The 17,959-nt window shown below is 60.3% G+C and overlaps 1 protein-coding gene across 4 annotated transcripts; it reads left to right on the top strand.

Moving 5' to 3' along the window:
• Nucleotides 1–819: 819 nt before the first annotated feature.
• Nucleotides 820–16,639, top strand: SLC9A3R1 (SLC9A3 regulator 1). Of its 4 annotated transcripts, none has more exons than XM_036338971.1 (6): nucleotides 821–1,509; nucleotides 11,352–11,513; nucleotides 12,259–12,412; nucleotides 14,536–14,582; nucleotides 15,674–15,763; nucleotides 15,989–16,304. In XM_036338971.1, exons 1-6 carry the CDS (start codon nucleotides 1,048–1,050, stop codon nucleotides 16,175–16,177), a joined length of 1,104 nt encoding a protein of 367 aa, XP_036194864.1. In that variant the 5' UTR covers nucleotides 821–1,047; the 3' UTR covers nucleotides 16,178–16,304. The 4 variants fall into 4 exon arrangements, with proteins under 4 accessions (XP_036194863.1, XP_036194864.1, XP_036194865.1 ...); XM_036338972.1 differs by having other exon boundaries at nucleotides 14,536–14,576; nucleotides 15,989–16,302; XM_036338973.1 differs by lacking the exon at nucleotides 15,674–15,763 and having other exon boundaries at nucleotides 14,536–14,576; nucleotides 15,989–16,306.
• The last annotated feature ends 1,320 nt before the right edge of the window (nucleotides 16,640–17,959 follow it).

The following is a 17,959-nucleotide window of genomic DNA, read 5'->3' as shown; positions in this document are numbered from 1 at the left end:
GGGTCCTGATATTTTTTTTTTTTTTTTTTTTTAATGGAAGAAAGCCAGGGCTCTTTCCCTGTAGACTGTACTGCGGTTGGTTACCTGACTCTGTTCTGCCTGCCCCCACCCCAATTCTCCCGTCCAGCGCCGAGGCCAGTGCCCATGCCCATGCCATTGCCCTGATGGCCTCTTCAATGGGCAGCCCCGCGAAGTGTCTCTCCTGGGCCCTCACGCCGTCCCAGGGAGGATCAGAGCACGCCCCCCTATAACCAGGTCCCGGGACAGCACAAAGGGGCTCCACAAGCCGAAGACTTCGTTATTCAAACAACGGTTGAGTCCGAGGTGGATCTCAGTCTTTTTTGTACGACCCCTGGGACCTCGCAGCCTCGTTCCCGAACGGGATCGGTTGCCCCAGCAACAGTCGCTCCCCCCCGCCCCCCGCCCCCCTCCTAAGCCCCCGACTTGAAGCTGCACACAAGGATTTGCCTAAAGGCTGTTTAAAACGTTAGGGTCCCGGCTTAGCTCTCCTCGACCCCCGCCACACACGGGTGGGAGAAATCAGAACCGAGCCAGCGGGCCCTTCGGCCCAGCACCGGGAACTCGCCCCGCCCCCGCCTCAACTCGGGCCACTTGGTAACAAACACTTCCACTTCCTGAGCCTCTTTCTTCTCCCGCCGCCGAGCGCCGCGCGGAGCGCAGGGTCCCGCCCCTGCGCGTTCTCATTGGCTCGCGTCGTTCACCCGGCCCGAGCGCCCCCTGCCTGTGGTCCCTGATTGGCTCAGGGTGCTCCACACCCTCGGCGCGGCCCCGCCCCCTAGGAAAAGGGGTCGGGGCGGGTGCTGGGAAGCTCAGACGCCGCGCGGGCGGGGATTGGTCCGTTCGCTTGTAGTGCAGCTCCCCGAGGTGCGCGGCGGCCTTTCGCGGGCCACCTGCTCGCTCCGCCGGCGCGGGGAGTCCTCGCGGCGCTCCCTCCAGCTTCCTCGTCCGCGGGGAAAGGGCTGGGTCGTCCCGTCTCCGGACCCCGACAGGACCCCGCGTCGAACCGCTGAGCCGTCGCAGGGCGAGATGAGCGCGGACGCGGCGGCCGGGGCGCCCCTGCCCCGGCTCTGCTGCCTGGAGAAGGGTCCGAACGGCTACGGCTTCCACCTGCACGGGGAGAAGGGCAAGGTGGGCCAGTTCATCCGGCTGGTGGAGCCCGGCTCTCCGGCCGAGAAGGCGGGGCTGCTGGCCGGCGACCGGCTGGTGGAGGTGAACGGCGAGAACGTGGAGAGGGAGACCCACCAGCAGGTGGTGAGCCGCATCCGCGCCTCGCTCAACGCCGTGCGTCTGCTGGTGGTCGACCTGGAGACGGACGAGCGGCTGCAGAAGCTGGGCGTCCAGATCCGGGAGGAGATGCTCCGCGCCCAGGAAGGGCCCGGACAGGCCGAGCCGCCGGCCGCCGTCGAGGCGAAGGGGGCTGGCGGCGAAAATGAGCCGCAGGCCGCCACGCCGGAACCCCGCGAGTCCGAGAAGAGCCACCCCGAGCGGGTAAGTGGGGGCCCGGGCCGGGCGGCGAGTTTGGAACGGGGCGAGGGGAGGGGGATCGGGGAGAGACCCAGGCGCCCGGACGCCCAGCCCCGCGCCCAGCCTGGTCTTTTTGGAAACTCGATCCTCTAGGGGGAAGCTGCTTCCGCCCGCCTACCGGGCGCTCGGGCGGTTGCAGGCTTGGGGCTGCTTCCCACGACCCCCACCCCTTCCCCGCGCTGGGCTGGGACTCTGAGCTTTTCTTGCCACTTGTTCTTTGGCCTTTAGAAGTGAGAGGGAGGGAGGGCGGGCGGGCGGCCCAGTCCCCTCTTTCCTCTGTTCTGTTTGTGGTGGCTGCTCCCGTGTTTGGGGAAACCTCTAATCCCGCCCATCCCGGGGCCGGCTTTTCGGCCACCCGATTCCCAGCCTGCCCAGAGGTGCCAGCTTCCTCCGTGGCCCCAGTGGGTGGTAACTGGAGCTGGGATGAAGCAAGTGGGACCCGCGGAGCCCGGGCGCTGGGAGGGGGCGGGGGAAGGGGTGGCAGGCAGGGCTGTCTCCGCGCCTCCCCTCCAGCCCTGGTATGTGTATCATTAACTTCAGCGGCTGGACTTCATCCTCCTCTTGCAGTCCGGTGTGACTTCTAAGAAAAGAGAGGAAGCCCCACCAACCTGGGCGCTGTGGGGTGGAGTTCGGGGAGGAGGTGCAGAGGTCTCCGGCGGCTCTGCCTCCTAGGATTTATGATCCTCAGGAATGTGAGGAGTAAGCGCTAGCTGGTATCTGAGCGCGGGAGGGAGGATCTTGGAGGAGAAAGATGGCTGGGGAGGGAGGAGAGGGAGTGGTCGGTGGCCCTGGGCCATGCAGGGGCCAGCCAGCAGCTTCGGGTAGGGGGTCCTGCCCAGGCAGCCGCCTCACTCCAGTCCCCGGACAGCAGGACTGGAGTTTTTACTGGTTGCTTTTACTCATGTTTAGAGTTTCCCAAAAACGATCCCAGTCTGGGTCAGCTGCAGGATGAGCAGTGGCAACACTGGAGTTGTACTCAGGCTCTGTCCCCAGAGTCTGAAGGGGGAGGCCTCAGGGTGCCGACTGGGGGGGGGGGGGGGGGGCAGGGCGTGGGCCCATTTGGTGGCTCTCCACCTGGTGGCAGCATGTGGCTCAGGTGTTCCTGGCGCCAGCAGGAGCCTCCCCTGGTCAGAGAAAGGGCACAGCTCAGCCTAAAGGTAGAAGGTGGAGCCAGAGAGGACCAACTGATCAGTGGAAGTAACGGAAGTGAGGTCACTGGGAGCCCTGTCCAGCGGAGTGGAGTGCCAGGAATGCCAGGGCCACCAGGCTCCCACTTCCTGCCATTACCGAGCAGGCACTGGCAAGGGTGGGGCAGGGGCCAGAGCACCCCAGCCAGGGGTCAACACCAGGGAGTTGGAGCCCATGACCTCTGGTCCCAGGCAGAAATCCATTCTGCTGAGTGCATCTATTTGCCATTCCATTATTTTCTGGACTTTGGCACTCCCACAAGTAACCCGCCACCCCTCACGCCCCACACCCGAAGTTGCATCAGGTCAAGCTCCTCCCACTACCCATTTGGTTTTGCTGCTGGGTGTGGGAGGGCCCCGGGGAGGACCTAGCACATGCCTCCCCTCCTCCCCCGTGCCATCTGAAAGGCAGCAGCCTTGGCTTCCTGCTCTCTGGGTGAGCACAGAACCCCAGTCCCCCGGCGGTTTGTGTGTACCGGGTTAGGGAGGAGAACCAGCCCCCAGTCCTGGGGACACCGTCACCAGGCCTCTTGGGGTTTCAGGTCAACAAGCAAATCAGAACTTCCCTGAGCCTTGGTTCTCCCATCTATAAAATGGGGGCCTTGGATTACAGTGACACCTGTCCTCTAGAATTCTACACTTAACAGGAAGTACTCGCACCCCTGTGGGATGCTGAATGGAGCTCCTTTAGGCCCAGGCATTGGAATCCGAGTGCTGTGTAGCCACTGCCTGTAGCCTTGGGCACAGCCAGCCAGCACTCCTACGTCCTCCAGTGGGAAATTCCCATGAAATCTGGTGGACTTGAAGGTGACCCGCCCTGTCACCGCAAAAATGTTAATAAACATCGTAAATTATTTTCCCTAAAAGGCCTCTCCGTGGGGCTGTTTTGGTCTCTCCATTATCCTCACACGTGGAAAAGCTGTTACTTGGAAAGGGGCCTGGGCGGCAGGGGACATCTGATGGGGAAGACCAGCCTGGGGCGGGAATGCTACAGGCAGAGGGTGAGGGGGCCTGTCGCGCTGTGTGGAAGGAGGTGGAGGTGTGCCTCTGGCTCTGCCCCCCTTTGTGGTGGCTTTCCCCGCCTCCACCCAGAGGGATGGGACCTAACCCCCTGGAGCTTGGCGCCTGGCACAGGGACTCACAGCGGCGAACGGGCAGGCCTAAGCCAGCGCCACTGTACTGGCGGGGCCACCTCAGCCTCCCTAAGCCTCCCATTTCCTCTTGTGTAAGTTGGGGGCGACAGCAGCAGCCTCGAAGGGTTGTCGGGATTACTCAAGGGTGTCTGTTAAGCTCAATGCCTGGCACCAAGTGGGCGGTAAACGTTGGTTGTTGGTATATGAATTAATAAATATTCCACAGCAATTGTTGCCCCATCCATGGGGCAACTAGCCCTGGATCAGCCTCCCTCGTTAGGCAAGTGCAGCTGCAGCCACACCTGGCACGAAGTATGTGCTCAACTAAGGGTGTCGTTCCTATTGAATAATCACGTTCCACAGCCTGTCACAACCTGGCAGCCTCCCCCCACCTCCCCGCTGTCCACCCAACCACACCAAGGGTCCAAACTCCCTGCTAGCACATTGTGCTGGCTTGGCCTTTGAGCCTTCACACCTGGTCCCCTTCAGCCCCTTCACCTCGCTGCACACTCTCCAAGGCCACTCGCTTCCCCAGGAGCCTCTCCTCACCTCCTCCCACTCCCTGTCCTTCCGCTATTGCTCTGGACAAACGTGCAGGATTTGAATTCTCTGTTTATGATTGCTGTCACGGCGTGGCGAGTCCCCAGGGCCACACCTGCCCTTATTTGTGTTTATGTCCCCGTCATTGTGCCTTGCACAGAGTAGGGAGCGGCTCAATCAAATTTTGTGAATTAGTGAATAAATGCATAACAGCCACCAGCGACCTTTGTCCTAAGCCATCTCGTTCCAGTACACCTGGGCCTGTTTACGCCTCAAAGCCTCAAACACGCCCAGAGATCGGAATTCCAGAAGAAGCTACCCACTCCTTTTTCTTGCCTTCTAGCAGCTTCCATTTTAAAATTAGAAAACTGGAAAGCTTGGGCTTTGGGGTCAGTCCTGCCAGCCCGCTGGCTCTGGGCCCCTCATTGTCCATTGTTCCCTGTGAGCCTCAGCTTCTACGTCTCTGAGATGGGACGCCAGCACCCAGGGTTGCTGAGAGGGTTCAGTGGTGGGGTGTGGCTGTGTCAGTGCCCGGTGTGGGGTGGTTTCCACCAGACCTGACCCTGACCCCAGGGGCAAAGATGGTGCAGGCACCCCAGCCAACAAGGTGGGTGGGCGGGCACAATATTTGGCAGCCTAGCAGCCTCTTCCCCATTTCTGGGGGGACGGAACCGGGTTTGAGCTCAGGATGTTTGGATGTGAAATGGACAGGGTGTGTGACCTTTTTGTGTGTTGGGTCCTCCTTCTAGGCCATGTTTTGGGGGTCTCTCCTCCCCTAGGGATAGCCCCTGGCTCTTACTTTCAGGGGTGTGTCTTGGAACCCAGCTTGCTCTGACTCCAGTGTCTACCTGCATACCCATTTGGCCACACATTTGGATTGTGCTTGGGGGCGTACTCTCCAGCTGGTCTGCCCATCACAGTGGCACAGATTCATGCTGCTTGGACCCTCTCCCTGCAAGGGTCCAGGTAGCTGAGCCCTTTGGGCCAGAACTCCCAGGTGCTCCTGTCCCCCGCAGTGTCCTTCAAGCACCTGATGGAACACCTCCACCCAGAAAGGGCAGACTCCTTGGACCCATCCATCCCTTCTCCTGAGATGGGCTGGGTGGGGAAACTGGTGACTAAGTCTCTACCTTCACCCTCGGGTCCTTAGAATCCACCCTCACTATCTCTGGGCTGTCCTGAAGTACAAAGGGCTTCCCTGGAGGCTGATCTTGACTATTGGCCTTGGCCTTCCTTAGACCCCTAGGCAATGTTTAGGTTCCTGCCCTAGAAAAAGACAAATGCTACGGTCCAGGTTCAAGGTGCTGCTCTCTGCTGTGCAATTGAGCTCCCATCTCTCCGTGTTATAAGGTCATGGGTGGGGATCTGGGAATGTTTGGGGCTGACAGCCAAATGGGTGAGGACCTAAGCAGGCCATTGCCACAGCCACTGGCTGCGTGTGGCTCCTGGTACATGAAATGTGCCAGTCCACACTGAGAGGTGCTGTAAGCCTAAATGCCAGATTTTAAAGACCTGGTACAGATAACAAGATGTAAAATAGCCCATTGATAATCTTTTAAATGGATTACCTGTTGAAATGATAATATTTTGGATGTGTTGTGTTAAATAAGATAATACAACTCGTTTCTCTTGTTTCTTTTTACTTTTTAATGTAGCCAATAGAAAATTTTTAAATTCCCTGTGCTAAAAAACAAAATTCAACCAAGTAAATTTGAAGGTCAAATTGGCTTTATTCGGTGATTCATGGGATCGTGAATACAATACAATTGTATACAGGTGACGTATTATACAAATAATACTGATATAACCTGAAACTGATATAATTTTATTAACCAATGTAACCCCAAAAAATTCAACCAATAAAACGATGCGTGAGTTGGGCAGCATCCCAATAGCAACTGGACGGCTCACTGAGGGTTGGACAAAATGGAGGAATTTTATAGGAAGAGGATGCGGCCAAGGAACTATCGGCAAAGGAAAAGAAAGGGCGATTTGGGGCCTGATAGCTGTGCTTTGGGAAGGGCTCTAATCCTGCAGATTGCCTCTTCTCTCTACGGGGAGAGGGCCCGGGGACGGTTACCTTACTGGTGTTTGTCCAGAAAATTCCAGACTGACTAAGATTATTTTTCTTGGAGAGGTTGAATCCGCAGTTAGACCAGGTAGTGAGTCGAGGTGTGGTGTCGTGGGTTATTAGCATGAGTGATGCCATATTGGGCCTGTGGAATGGTTTCTTCTTTAACGCCTAGATGACTGGCGTTATATTCCTATTGGATAATGCTGGTCTGGATCTGCGTTTGGAGCCTGCTCTCTTTAAACCTGAGTTTCTTCATCTGTGAAATGAGGGCAATAATACCTTCCTTGCAGGGTTATAATTGAGTTTTAACAAGAAAATACACATAAAGTCCTAGTGCCGTGATAGGCGCATAGCAAGTGCTCAGTAAACAGTATTTCAGTAGAGCTCCAGTGTCACAAGCTCCCGGAAGGTTCTTACAAGTAACCTCGTGAGACAGGCCACAGGAGTTAAATCCAGCGGCTTCTCTGGGGGAGGAGGAGGAGGGATCAGGGGGGCTGAAGTGGAGTGCCTGCTGGGCTGCGGGCATGGGGTGGCCAGCCTGGAAGGTGGCCAGCCAGGCAGCAGCCCACGTACCAGCCTGCTCCATCCCAGACTTGCCCAGCCCTGGGGAGACCTGAGCCAGCCTCTCCCTCAGATGGGTCGCTGGACAGCAGTGGGAGGAAAGAGCCGGAGGGGGATCTGGCTCAGGGCCCCTACTGGGGGCTGTTGAAGAAGTGGCCGCCACTTAAGCTTATGTCTCCCTCCTCGATCCCACCCTGCTGGGCTCCAGAAAAGTGCCTCTCCACAGAGAAACAGCAGGAAGTTCAGGGTCAAGGGCTAGAAGCAGCTCGCTTTTTGCGAATGGAGGTGTCTAACATTCCTTAGACGGGAGGTCCTGTGGGGTGAAGTGGAGCCACTTCAGGGCATGAGTCAGTGGCAGCCAAGCCTCTACCTCCCCCGGGGTGAGGAGAGGATCCATGAGCCTAGAGCTGTGGACACTGGCCAGTAGTCTGGGTCCTGGTCACTTCCCGGCCTGCCGTAAGGACAGTGCCCGCATGCTCCCCGTCACGCGTCACCCCAGGCAGGGCCAGCTCTCCAACCTGGCTTCCTTGAGAGCACTGAGCTGCTCCCTGAGCAGCCAGGGTTCCTTAGCCCAGCACTCCCTCTGCCTGCCCACCAGGACAGCCAGGCCCTTCCCCTGCCCTGTTGGCTGGGGCTCGTTTCTCTGTGGGAGGCAGCTGGGCACCATTCTTAAGTGCATAAACAGGAGCCCTGGGCTGGGTGGGGCTGGGGCGGGGGTGGGGGGATGGGCAGCCCTGGGAGATGAGGGTCACCTCTATTGTTCCCCCTAGCCACCTGGTAGTCTCCCCTCCTGCAGCCCGCCCCTTGCAGGAAGCTGCCTGGCTGTTCTAGATGGGCTCTTCACCATGGCACCGGCCAGGGAGGGGCCAGGCCCAGCGGGGCGTTGGCCCCCCAGCCATCCTCCCCTGGGCCTGATCCCCAGAGACAGTCACTGGGATTAGGGTATCGACTTTCCCCGGCTTTCCAGGTGGCTGCTGGTGGTGCCTATTGAATTCCGTGCCCGCCATCCGCTCCCTGGGCTGCGGGGGTGGAGGTGACTGGGCGGCCACTTGGGGTGGGGCTGGGCTCCCTGGGAGAGAGGAGGCAGGCCTGGGACAGAATTTGGAGCAGCCCGAGAACCTGGTGGTGCCATGAGTCTGGAGGCAGGTCTCCTAGCAGGGTCTTTTCCAGAAAGTGGATCTGGCGTTTTCTGGAAGTGACTCAGACTCATGCCGCCCCAGCCCGTTTGCACTGCCCACTGGCCACCATTGCCTCACGTTCCTTCCTCTCGCTTGCGGATCTCTGCCAGTCTCCTCACTGAGCAGATCCTGATTTTTACTTCTGAGCTGTGCTCCCTGAGGCTCTGAACACCCTGAGACCATGTTTCCCTTGTAGTGACCCCCAGCCCGGCTCTGCGCCCCTCAAGCACCAGCACAAGGCTCCCCCCCGAGCCCCTGGGGCCACACTGCAGGCCGGGGATGGCTTGGACTTGCCATTTCCCCCTCTCCCCAGGCCCTGCCCAGCTCTAACCCAGGACCCACGGTGGCCAAGCTCCGGGCAGCTGGCCCCTCCCATCTTCTCTTCTCAGGACTGGACCAGCCCCACGACCCCCAGGGAGGCTGCCCCCAGGGACTCCTGTCAGCACCAGCCTCCACCCAGGATGGGCTGGGCTGACTCAGCAGCTGGCGCTGACACCTCCTGGAGACAGCGGGGAGGGGAGGGGGGCGGGGAGAAACAAGCTGGTCTCTGGGAGGAATGCAAGCCTGCAGCTGGCCCTGGGAAGGAAGGAGCCTCTGGGGACCTGGGAAGGCGGGTGCAGGATGGGGCTCTGTGGGTGTCCAACACTTCAGAAGGGGTTTCCTGTCTGCCTGCCCAGAGGGCAATGAGCCTCTCTAGCTGGGTCCCTTATTTCTTCCATCCTCGTGGCTCAGTGTGGCCTCCAGCTTTAAGGACAGGTCACCAGCAAGGCTCAGTTAAGGGGAGCCCGAGACACAGAGCCCCGGGCAGCAGTGCAGCTGTGCCAACCTGGAGAGCACCCACGCTGCCCCCTTCCCCGCCCAGGCCCAGCCCAGGCTGCTCACTGTCCCCGTCATCGCCTATCCCAAGCTCAGGCTTAGCTCTGGCTGCAAGAACCTTTCGCGCACCCGGAAGGAAGGCTGTGGTTTCATCAGCTCCCAGGCCCCTCCCCGCAGAGGCTGCAGGCACCTCGGGGAGAGGACTCCAGTGCTTGTGACCCTGCTGAGGCCCCAGCTCCGGGGTGGGGGCTGGGGGGCGGTGCGCACCTCCCAGTCTGAACTTGGGTCTTCAGGTGCCAGCCCACAGATGGTGGGAGGAACACGGGCTCCAAGTCAGAGACAGGCTTGGGGTTCGGGCTCCTCCCCTGTAACGCCGTGTGTGACGTCAGGCAGTGGGCATGGCATCTCGAGTCTCAGTTTCCCCATCTTGAAGCTGGGGGTGACCAGCCTGGGCCAGGTTGCTCTGGGAAGGCTCTTTGGAGTGAGGGCAGGTGGGGAGAGGCAGACATGGGAGCTGCCCCTCCCTCCCCACGTTCTCGGGGCTGTGGTGGAGCTGAGCCTGGCTGGGCCGAAAGCTGAGCCTGCCCAGGTGGCGGCAGCTGGTCAGACCTGTTCTGCTCACCTCGCCTGGGGGAGGGCGGCCGACAGCTTTGCGGAGGGATTAGCTTGAGGGGAGAAGAGTTTGTCTTACACCCGGAACGGGAACGAGATCCCAGATCCCAGAGGGCTGTGCTGGCCGGATAAGCAGGCATCAACTGGGCATGCTGGTGAGGCCCTGCCACGAGGAATGGGAAGGAATGAGAACTCAGAGAAAGGGGGGCCTGGGCCTCTAGCCCAGATTAGGGTACCCGCAGGCCCAACTGTCAGCCCTCCTTCCTGTCTTGGCCTGTTCACACCCCCCACCAACATCCTGAAGCACAGAAAGATCCGCCCCAGCACTTAACGGAGGCAAAGTCACCCTGAGAGTGAGGGGTGGGGACTGATGGCGCTGCCTCCTGGGCCAGCAGTAGAGACAGGTGGGCTGTGAACCCTCCTCACCTCCACTCCCAGCTGCGACTGGGGTTTCAGAGCAACCTGGACCCACCCCTGAGCCCCAGAGTCTCACTTCTCACTTTCATTTGACTGTTTGTGAGTGTTCACAACAGTGGGAAAGTACTCCGCTCAGGGACTGTACGCTTGTGGGGTGTCCGCTTGTATGTTAAGAGCCTCAGGAAACTGGGGCTCTGAGAAGGAAATCGCTGCCTCAGGTCACACAGTGGGGCAGCTGGAACCTGGGCCAGGGCCTTGACTTCAGCCATTGCTTGTGGCCTGGTGTCCAGGGGCAACCCAGAGCTCATAGGCTGGCTGCTGTGCCCTGCCCCAGGCCTGGGAGTAGGGGGAGAGGGACCCCAAGTCAGCCCTGGTGCTCAGGCTGCAGTGTCCTGCCCACTCACACCCGATTCCCTGCATCATGTACACGCCTTCTGGGCTGCAGCCGCGAGCTCAGCTGCCTAAGGCGGCCCGAGGATGGCGGGATGGTCCCAGCTGGGTGTCTGTGTGCTACTTGGGGACCAGCAGGATCTCTGAGCCTCTGGTATTCTCTGCTAGACCGGTCTTGGCTCCACCGGTGGGGTTCTTGTCCTGTCCAGGACCCCCAACTGTGCATCCCCCTGATCTGTGGTCATCGGCCACTCGGCTTGGCAGGGGAGAGACAGGAGCCTGCGTGAGGAACGGCTTTACTGTAAACACGCTGCCCAGCTTTCAGTAAACACCGGGCCTGCCTCCCTCTGCAGACAGGAGCCTGGATGGGGAAGGGGCCCTGAATAGCAGGGCTGGGCTGAAGGAACCCCTTGTGGCTGCGGCCGTGGCCTGGCCAGCGCCACCTGTGAAGGCACAGGCAGATCTCTTGCACTGAAACGGCTCTCACATCTTATACAGAGGCCAGGGTTCCCCACCCCATGTCAGGTACCCACCTGTCACCCCCCAGGAGGGCCAGCTGAGCCGTTGGTAGGAGGGACAAGGTATCAATCAAAATTATTAACCATAGAATGTCAAAAGGGGAGGGACTTGAGCTACTCTGTCCCCACTTCTCATTTGCAGAACAGGAAACTGAGGCTTGGAGAGGAGCCTTATTGCCCAGGGTCACCCAAGCATTTTGCTGCAACACGGGGTCTTCACGCAGTGTTGGGAGCCCCAGCCAGCGTTCTCCCCGGTGCAGTTGGATCTCAGCAGATTTGCCTGTTATCAGATCTTCCTGGTGGGAGCTGGCGCCGGGCACAGGCAGGGAGAGTGGGGCCCAGGACACTAGAACGACACGGACTGTGCTTTGTCCCCACAGCGTGAGCTTCGGCCTCGGCTCTGCGCCATGAAGAGGGGTCCCAACGGCTACGGCTTCAACCTGCACAGCGACAAGACCAAGCCAGGCCAGTTCATCCGGTCAGTGGACCCAGACTCCCCCGCCGAGGCCTCGGGGCTCCAGGCCCAGGACCGTATCGTGGAGGTAATGCCTCTCGCCTTCTCCCCAGGCTCCTCCCCACAGAGACAGCCAGCTCCTGGGGCAGCCATCACAGCAGCAGCTCCTTGGTTAGCCCCTGATGCGTAGATGCCGGCGGGAGGGATGGTGGGCCAGCAGGAGGGAAGGAAAGATGGTGGGTAGGCAAAGGACTGGTTTCCTCCCTGCCTCCCCTGGGAGCCTCTTCACTGAGCAGACACACTTGGCAGTTCATGATTCACCCATCGATCCAGGTCGACATCCGGGGCCACCCCCAGAGCTTCCTGCGTCCTCCTCGCCAGGCGCAGGGATGGAGTGCGAGGGTGAAGTCCTCTCCCAAGTGAGGCTGTTGGGCAGAGAGGAAACGCGAGCCAAGGCCTTGGGCAGGTCCCAGAATCTCAGTCTCCGAACCGTAGAGGTTCTCATTTTACACTGAGCAAGCCAGGGCCGGGGCGGGAGGCCGAGGCAGGTCCACAGGGAAGCTGGGACCCACCCAGGCTCCAGGCCTTGCCCGTCCGTCTTCCCAGCTGTTTGCTTAGTCTCCCCCGGATATTTTCCTTGGCTTTTCCCATGTGTCCTGCCTCCCATCTGACTATCAAGTGGGAGGACCCCTTGCCTCGTTCAGGACTCTGGGCAAGGGGGGCTCCGTGTCCCTGGATTGCCAACTGGCTGAGGACGAAGAGGACCACTTGTGCCTCCTCGCCCGACGCCCCCAGAACCGAGAACTGTGCTGGTAACCACGCCCCGCCCACAGGTGAACGGCGTCTGCATGGAGGGCAAGCAGCACGGGGATGTGGTGTCTGCCATCAAGGCTGGCGGCGAGGAGACCAAGCTGCTGGTGGTGGACAAGGAGACCGATGAGTTCTTCAAGAAATGCAAAGTGATCCCGTCTCACGAGCACCTGCATGGTAAGCTGGGCGGGGTGGCTGGAGGCCCCCAAGGCAGGGATGTTGGCCAGAGTTCTGGGCGTGACTGGGTCCCAGGTGAGGGCTGACAGCTTCCTGCTGCCATGCTCCCTCCCTCTCCTTCCGGGAAGGCCAAGGGGTGTGGGTGGGGAGGGAGGGGGGCTGAGCTAGTATCAGCAGGAAGCAGGGATGGGCCTTGGGTTTCTGAGGACGGCATGTGACAGGTAAGCGGGCACAAGGGATGGTGAGGTGGGCCAGAGCACAGCACTAAAGGAAACCCAGCCCCTCACCCCACCACGTTCTCAGGGCAGGGCTACACCAGGAAAGGGTTAACTCTGGGGCTGCCGCCTGGTCAGATCAGAGTCCAGTGACAGGGGCCCAGTGCCTCCCCCTCCCTTCTCTCAGGTTGTCTTGGAAACCCAGGCTTGCTGGCTGGAGAGAGCAGTGGGTCCCCCCTTGGTCCCTGGGCCCCTGTCTTCCCCACCCCCCACGGTCACCCTGCCAAGCCTGGCACGGCCCCTTGATGGAGCCCAAGCTAAGTGGGGGCAGGGAGGAGTTAAGCAGCGCTCTGCTCCCTGGTCTGCATTTTCTCCCTGGGAAGATGGCTGGGGGGGGGGGGGGGGGGCGCGGGGGGCGGGTCAGGGATAGAACCTCTTTGGTCTTTGCAATGGGCGGCCCCTCCCTGAAGGTGTCAGGGTTCTGTTTGTAAGGGGGGTTCCACATGAAGGACATGACATAGGCTTGGATCCCTGGCTGGAGGGGCCGACTGGGAAGGCCCCATCCTATCAAGCTCAATCTAGGGTGCTAGGGGTGCTAGAGTTGGGGGTTAGTTGGAAATCCCTAGCAGACTCTGCATGGGAGGTGGGATGCCACCTCCCCCTGTCTCAGTGAGGGGAAACTGAGGCCCAGAGAAGCCCCAGCCTGGCTCTTGGGGACATGGCCTGAAGGAGACACAGCAGAGGTCTGGGTTCCTCCCAGCTCCTCAGATTCCTTCCCAGCCTCCTCCAGCACCTTCTCCCCTCAGCGCCAGGGCACCAGCCCACACCTCCCTCCCTCCCTGCCTGGCTGGGGGGGGGGGGGGGGGGGGGGGGGGGGCCTGAGAACAGGGTGACTGCAGCCCTTCCCAGAGGACCTGCACTGGGAGAGGCCCTGGGACAGGTCTCCCCAGTGTCCCTCCTGGTCTCTCCAGAATGATGTCACCTCCCCATTCAGCCTGGGGGCAGTGGGAGTGAGCGTCCCCATGTCCTAACAGTCCCCTGCCGGCCACTGTGGGAAGGCCGAGGGTGTTGTAAGGGAGGAAAGGTGAGAGGCAGGTATGCCTGGCTGCCCAGACTGGGGTCCAGGGTCGGGGGGAGAGGACATACACAATGTTAAGCTAAGTTCAGAAGAAATCCGCCCAGGCTGACTAGTCCCCAGAGATGGAGCAGCTCCCCTTGCAGCCACGTGGGGCCTCTGGCCAGATGAGCCCAGTGAGGGTGACCCCAGGCAGCGTCCTCTCCCTCTGACCCCTCCGGCCACCTCCCTGTTCCCATTGGCTGGGACACTGCCCTGAGCCCTCCTGTCCTCTCTCCACACTGGCCAGTAGAGGCAGGGGCAGCTGGGTGTGGTTCTAGTTCCGTCTCCTAGGAAGCCTTTGGAACATTCAGATTCCTGGGCCGCTTCAGCCCCACTGGACCAGAGGCTCCGGTGCCAGGGCCCAGGAATCTGTGCTCCTAACCCGTTTCCCTGGTGATTCTTAGACGGGCGGCCGGCCCTCTCAGCCCCATCCGGGACAGGGCTTGGCTCAAGCAGCTGATGTTGCATCAGGGGCTCGTGCGATTGGGTTAGTAGGCAGCGACCAGCACACTCTTTCTCAGGAAAGCGAGTAGAAACCGTCCGTGAGCTTTGTGAGGCCGCGAGGGAAGGCGGGGTACGGTCAGAGCAGGTTGTGCTATGAAACTTGTTACACTCACGCACAGTGTGTGTGCCGGGCCATCAGAGTGGCAGCCGCGCTTACAGTGGGGTGCAGCCAGGACACTGACTAGGGAACGAGATCTCTCCCAGCCCCACACCTCTCCCTCCTCCACGCTCCACCCGCCCGTGTGCCCAGAGCTTCTGGACTCACCTCTGCTTTTTCCCTTCATTAGGTCCCTTGCCTGAGCCCTTTACCAATGGGGAGATCCAGAAGGTAAAGGTGAACCCCTAACTGCTTCTCTGGCTCCTAGTCTGGGGGCTGCGGGAGGAGGGTGGAAGGGGGTGTGGTTGGGAGGACAGCCAGCTGGCCCCGATGGAAACTCATTTCCGAGCTACTCCCTCCTGAGTCCACACTATATACCTACCGGTGTGCCCTCGACCCCTGCCTGGGACCAAGGAGAGACCTGGCACGCCCCTCTGCACCCCGCCATCCTGGTAACAAGCCCTGCCTCCAAGTCCCCCACACAGAAGAGGCCATTCTTCCCCCCAAGAACAGAGCAGCAGTGTCTGGCCGCCTGCTGCCCGGCTACTTCCAGTCTGGGTTGGAAGAACAAAGCCCCCCGCCCCTCCTTCTTCCAGGCAGAAGGGAAGGGAAGGCAGTGGAGGCCAGAGCTGAGATGGCAGGGCCCGGCGCCAGCCTGGCCCCAGGAACCCAGGCAGGGGCTGAGCGCCAAGCTGAAGGCCTGGCCAAGGCCTTCACTCTGGGGTAGACTGACCATGGAGCGAGGCTCTCTGCACGGTCTGCTCAGTCTCCCCTGCCCAGGGCCTCCTGTTGGGGGACACAGCAGGGGGCGTCCCCGGACCACCTGTCACTCTATTTGGGGTGCAGAATCTCATGTACCTTACTCCTCACTCCTAAGCCCTTTTTAGCTGCTTTGGGGTTAGTTTTAAGATTCCTGGGTCAAGTCCAAGTAATTAGGTGGCAACAGGAGATTCAGGGAACATCACAGGGGTTTCCCACGCCAAGTCGGCCCCCAGTGTCCCCACGCCCCAGGAACCTCTCCTTGGTCACTGGCCCAAAAGGCAAGGCCGTCCTGAAGGCCTCACTGGGAGGACTGGGAACGGGCAGTTCAGCTAATCCCCAAAGGGTCCTCCAGCCTGCACCCAGGTTCCCCTCAGGTCCTGGGAGGAACGTAACAATGGAAGTCCCCTGAGGGCCGCGGCAGGCTCAGGCCCTGGGCTCGGGTAGATGGCAAGGGCCCAAGTGGAGGTTCTCAGACAAGGCACCTGTCGTCCCTGGAATCTCCCTCTCCCGCTCGGGACTTCCCCAACCCACTCCCCGCCAACCCATACCTGTCCTCTCTCTGCCAGGAGAACAGTTATGAAACCCTGGCCGAGGTGGCCTCCGAGAACCCCAGGCCAGCCCTGGCACGGTCCACCTCCAGTGATACCAGCGAGGAGGTAGGCCGGCGGGTGGGCAGGGGTGGCACTGGGTTAGTGGCACCCCGTTCTCAGGCCACACTCGTGCCTGGCACACCAGCCTGCCTCGGGGTCACATGCTGAGCCACGTTCTGTTCTTGTGACCTGGCTTCCCTGGGCACTGCCCCAAGGAGCTACCTCCAAGGCTGAGGACCAGGACGCCTCGCCCGGCACTGACTCCCGCTCTGCCTCCCCCTGCTCTTTCAGCTGAACTCCCAAGACAGTCCCAAGAAGCAGGACTCCGCAGCACCCTCATCTACCTCCTCCTCCGACCCCATCCCAGACTTCAACATCTCCCTGGCCGTGGCCAAAGAGAGGGCCCACCAGAAGCGCAGCAACAAACGGGCCCCGCAGATGGACTGGAGCAAGAAAAACGAACTCTTCAGCAATCTCTGAGCGCCTCCTCGCACCACCCAGCAAGCTGGAAGGGCTGGGCCCCCATCCCACCCAACCCCCCCCTCCTCCCCACTGACCCCCTGAATGGCAAACAAATCAGCACCAGCAGCCCCCTCTTGGCAAATGTGATTCTTCTAGAGAACTGTTGATTGATCAAGGACCGGGATTGCAGCGGCCACAGCATTTCAAGCGCTGTGGGTTGAGTATCTTATTTTTGTTCGTTGGATTTTTTTTTTTTTTTTGAGTTCAGAGTAGAGGGATTTTTGTCTCCTGATTAACATGATTTTCCAGGTTGCTGCATGCAAGACATAGCAGCGGCCTCAGCCTTAGACTTTCTTGTTTCTACTCCCACCACAGAAACCCTGGCAGGTGGGGGAGGGTTTGGCCACTCCCTGGCCAGCCCTGAGCCAGGCACCACCATTGTAAGGAAACTCCACCAGAAATTCAACTGGTTTCTCCAAACCTCCTCAGCCTCTGTGTCTTCCTTTAGAACTCTGTCCTCCCGGCCTTGAGAGGTGGCAAACCTGTGTTCCCAGGGTGGCCTCTGGCTGGGAGGGGAGGGCACCCCAGGCCTGGGAGCGGGAGGGCCCTGGGCCTGTCTATAACTGTCCGCTGGCCCCACCCACCAGTTCCAGGCGCTTCCCCTGGTGGTCAACTTGCACAGGCATGTTCGTACCAGGAACTAGGGGCCCAGAGCACATGCTGAGGGCCGAGCCTTCCTAAGTCCAGGAGCTTTGGGGTGTGAACCCGCTGGGGCCTGACTGGGAAAGTGAAAGCTTGCCTTTAATCCTCCCGCCCTCAGCCCATGGGGTGCAGGATTCCCAGGAGTGGCCTGAGCTGGCGCCAAATACGCTCTTATCTGGCCCTGGCCCGGGTTGGAGGGCAGTTCCCAGGCCTAGGCGAAAACAAACGCCCTCCCCGGGCCCCAGGATATGCCATGTGGCAGGTGGGTGCGCGGACTTGCCAAGGGCGAAGTGCCCTGTTCCACCACAGGAGACCCAGGTCCTTTACGTCTCTGGCTCTGGCAGCCTCATCCTGGAGGTCTGCCAGGTGGCCTGAGAGCTGAGGCTGCCGGGCCAGGAGCTTCCAGGGCAGGTGCTCAGAGAAGGAAGGCAGTTGGCCCCAGGCAACTCTCCACCCAACCAGGAAACCTCCGAAGCCAGGCTCCTGGGACTGAGGAGAACAGGGAGACCTTGAACCAGGGAGGGGGCCTGTGGAGAGAAGAGCTAGTCACTCTCTGGCCACTTGGCCTCTTGTTTGGGTTTAGGGCCAAAATCCTTTCACACCCATCGCCCCAGGCCCTGCTCAGCTGGCCTGGCCTGCCCCCACCCCACCCTCGCTCTACGCTTTGACCCCTGATGGAGACTCCACGGGTGAGCAGGCCCAAGGACTTCCCCGCTAGGTCACTTACTGGGTGGGGAACCCTAGGGACCTTTGACTAGTTGAGCGGAAGACAGGTGGCTCACAGGGAACTAGTGAAGTGGGGCTGGAGGCCTGGTATAAAGGGGGCCCCAGCAAGTGGAGTTTCTATCTTGGTTTCAGGTGTGTTTTAGATTCTATTTTTACAGGATCAAGGGGACTGGGAGGCTTCAGCGTTAGTTCGGGCTCTGCTGTCAAAGCTCAGGCCTTAGGCAAGTCGCCCGAACTCACCTGGGGCTGTTTCTTACCCTTGAAAATGCCCCAGGTGTCCCCCAGAGTCTCTTCCACGACTGTTTTGAAACCTGACTGGCTTTCCTTGACGCCACTGCAGATGATGCCAGGGAGGGCCTGAGCAGTTAGAAG

Source organism: Myotis myotis, unplaced genomic scaffold (genome assembly GCF_014108235.1).
Source record: "Myotis myotis isolate mMyoMyo1 unplaced genomic scaffold, mMyoMyo1.p scaffold_m19_p_17, whole genome shotgun sequence".
In the NCBI taxonomy this organism is placed as follows: Eukaryota; Metazoa; Chordata; class Mammalia; order Chiroptera; family Vespertilionidae; genus Myotis; species Myotis myotis.
The sequence above is the reverse complement of the archived record's forward strand: the minus strand, read 5'-3'. Positions and strand labels throughout refer to the sequence as shown.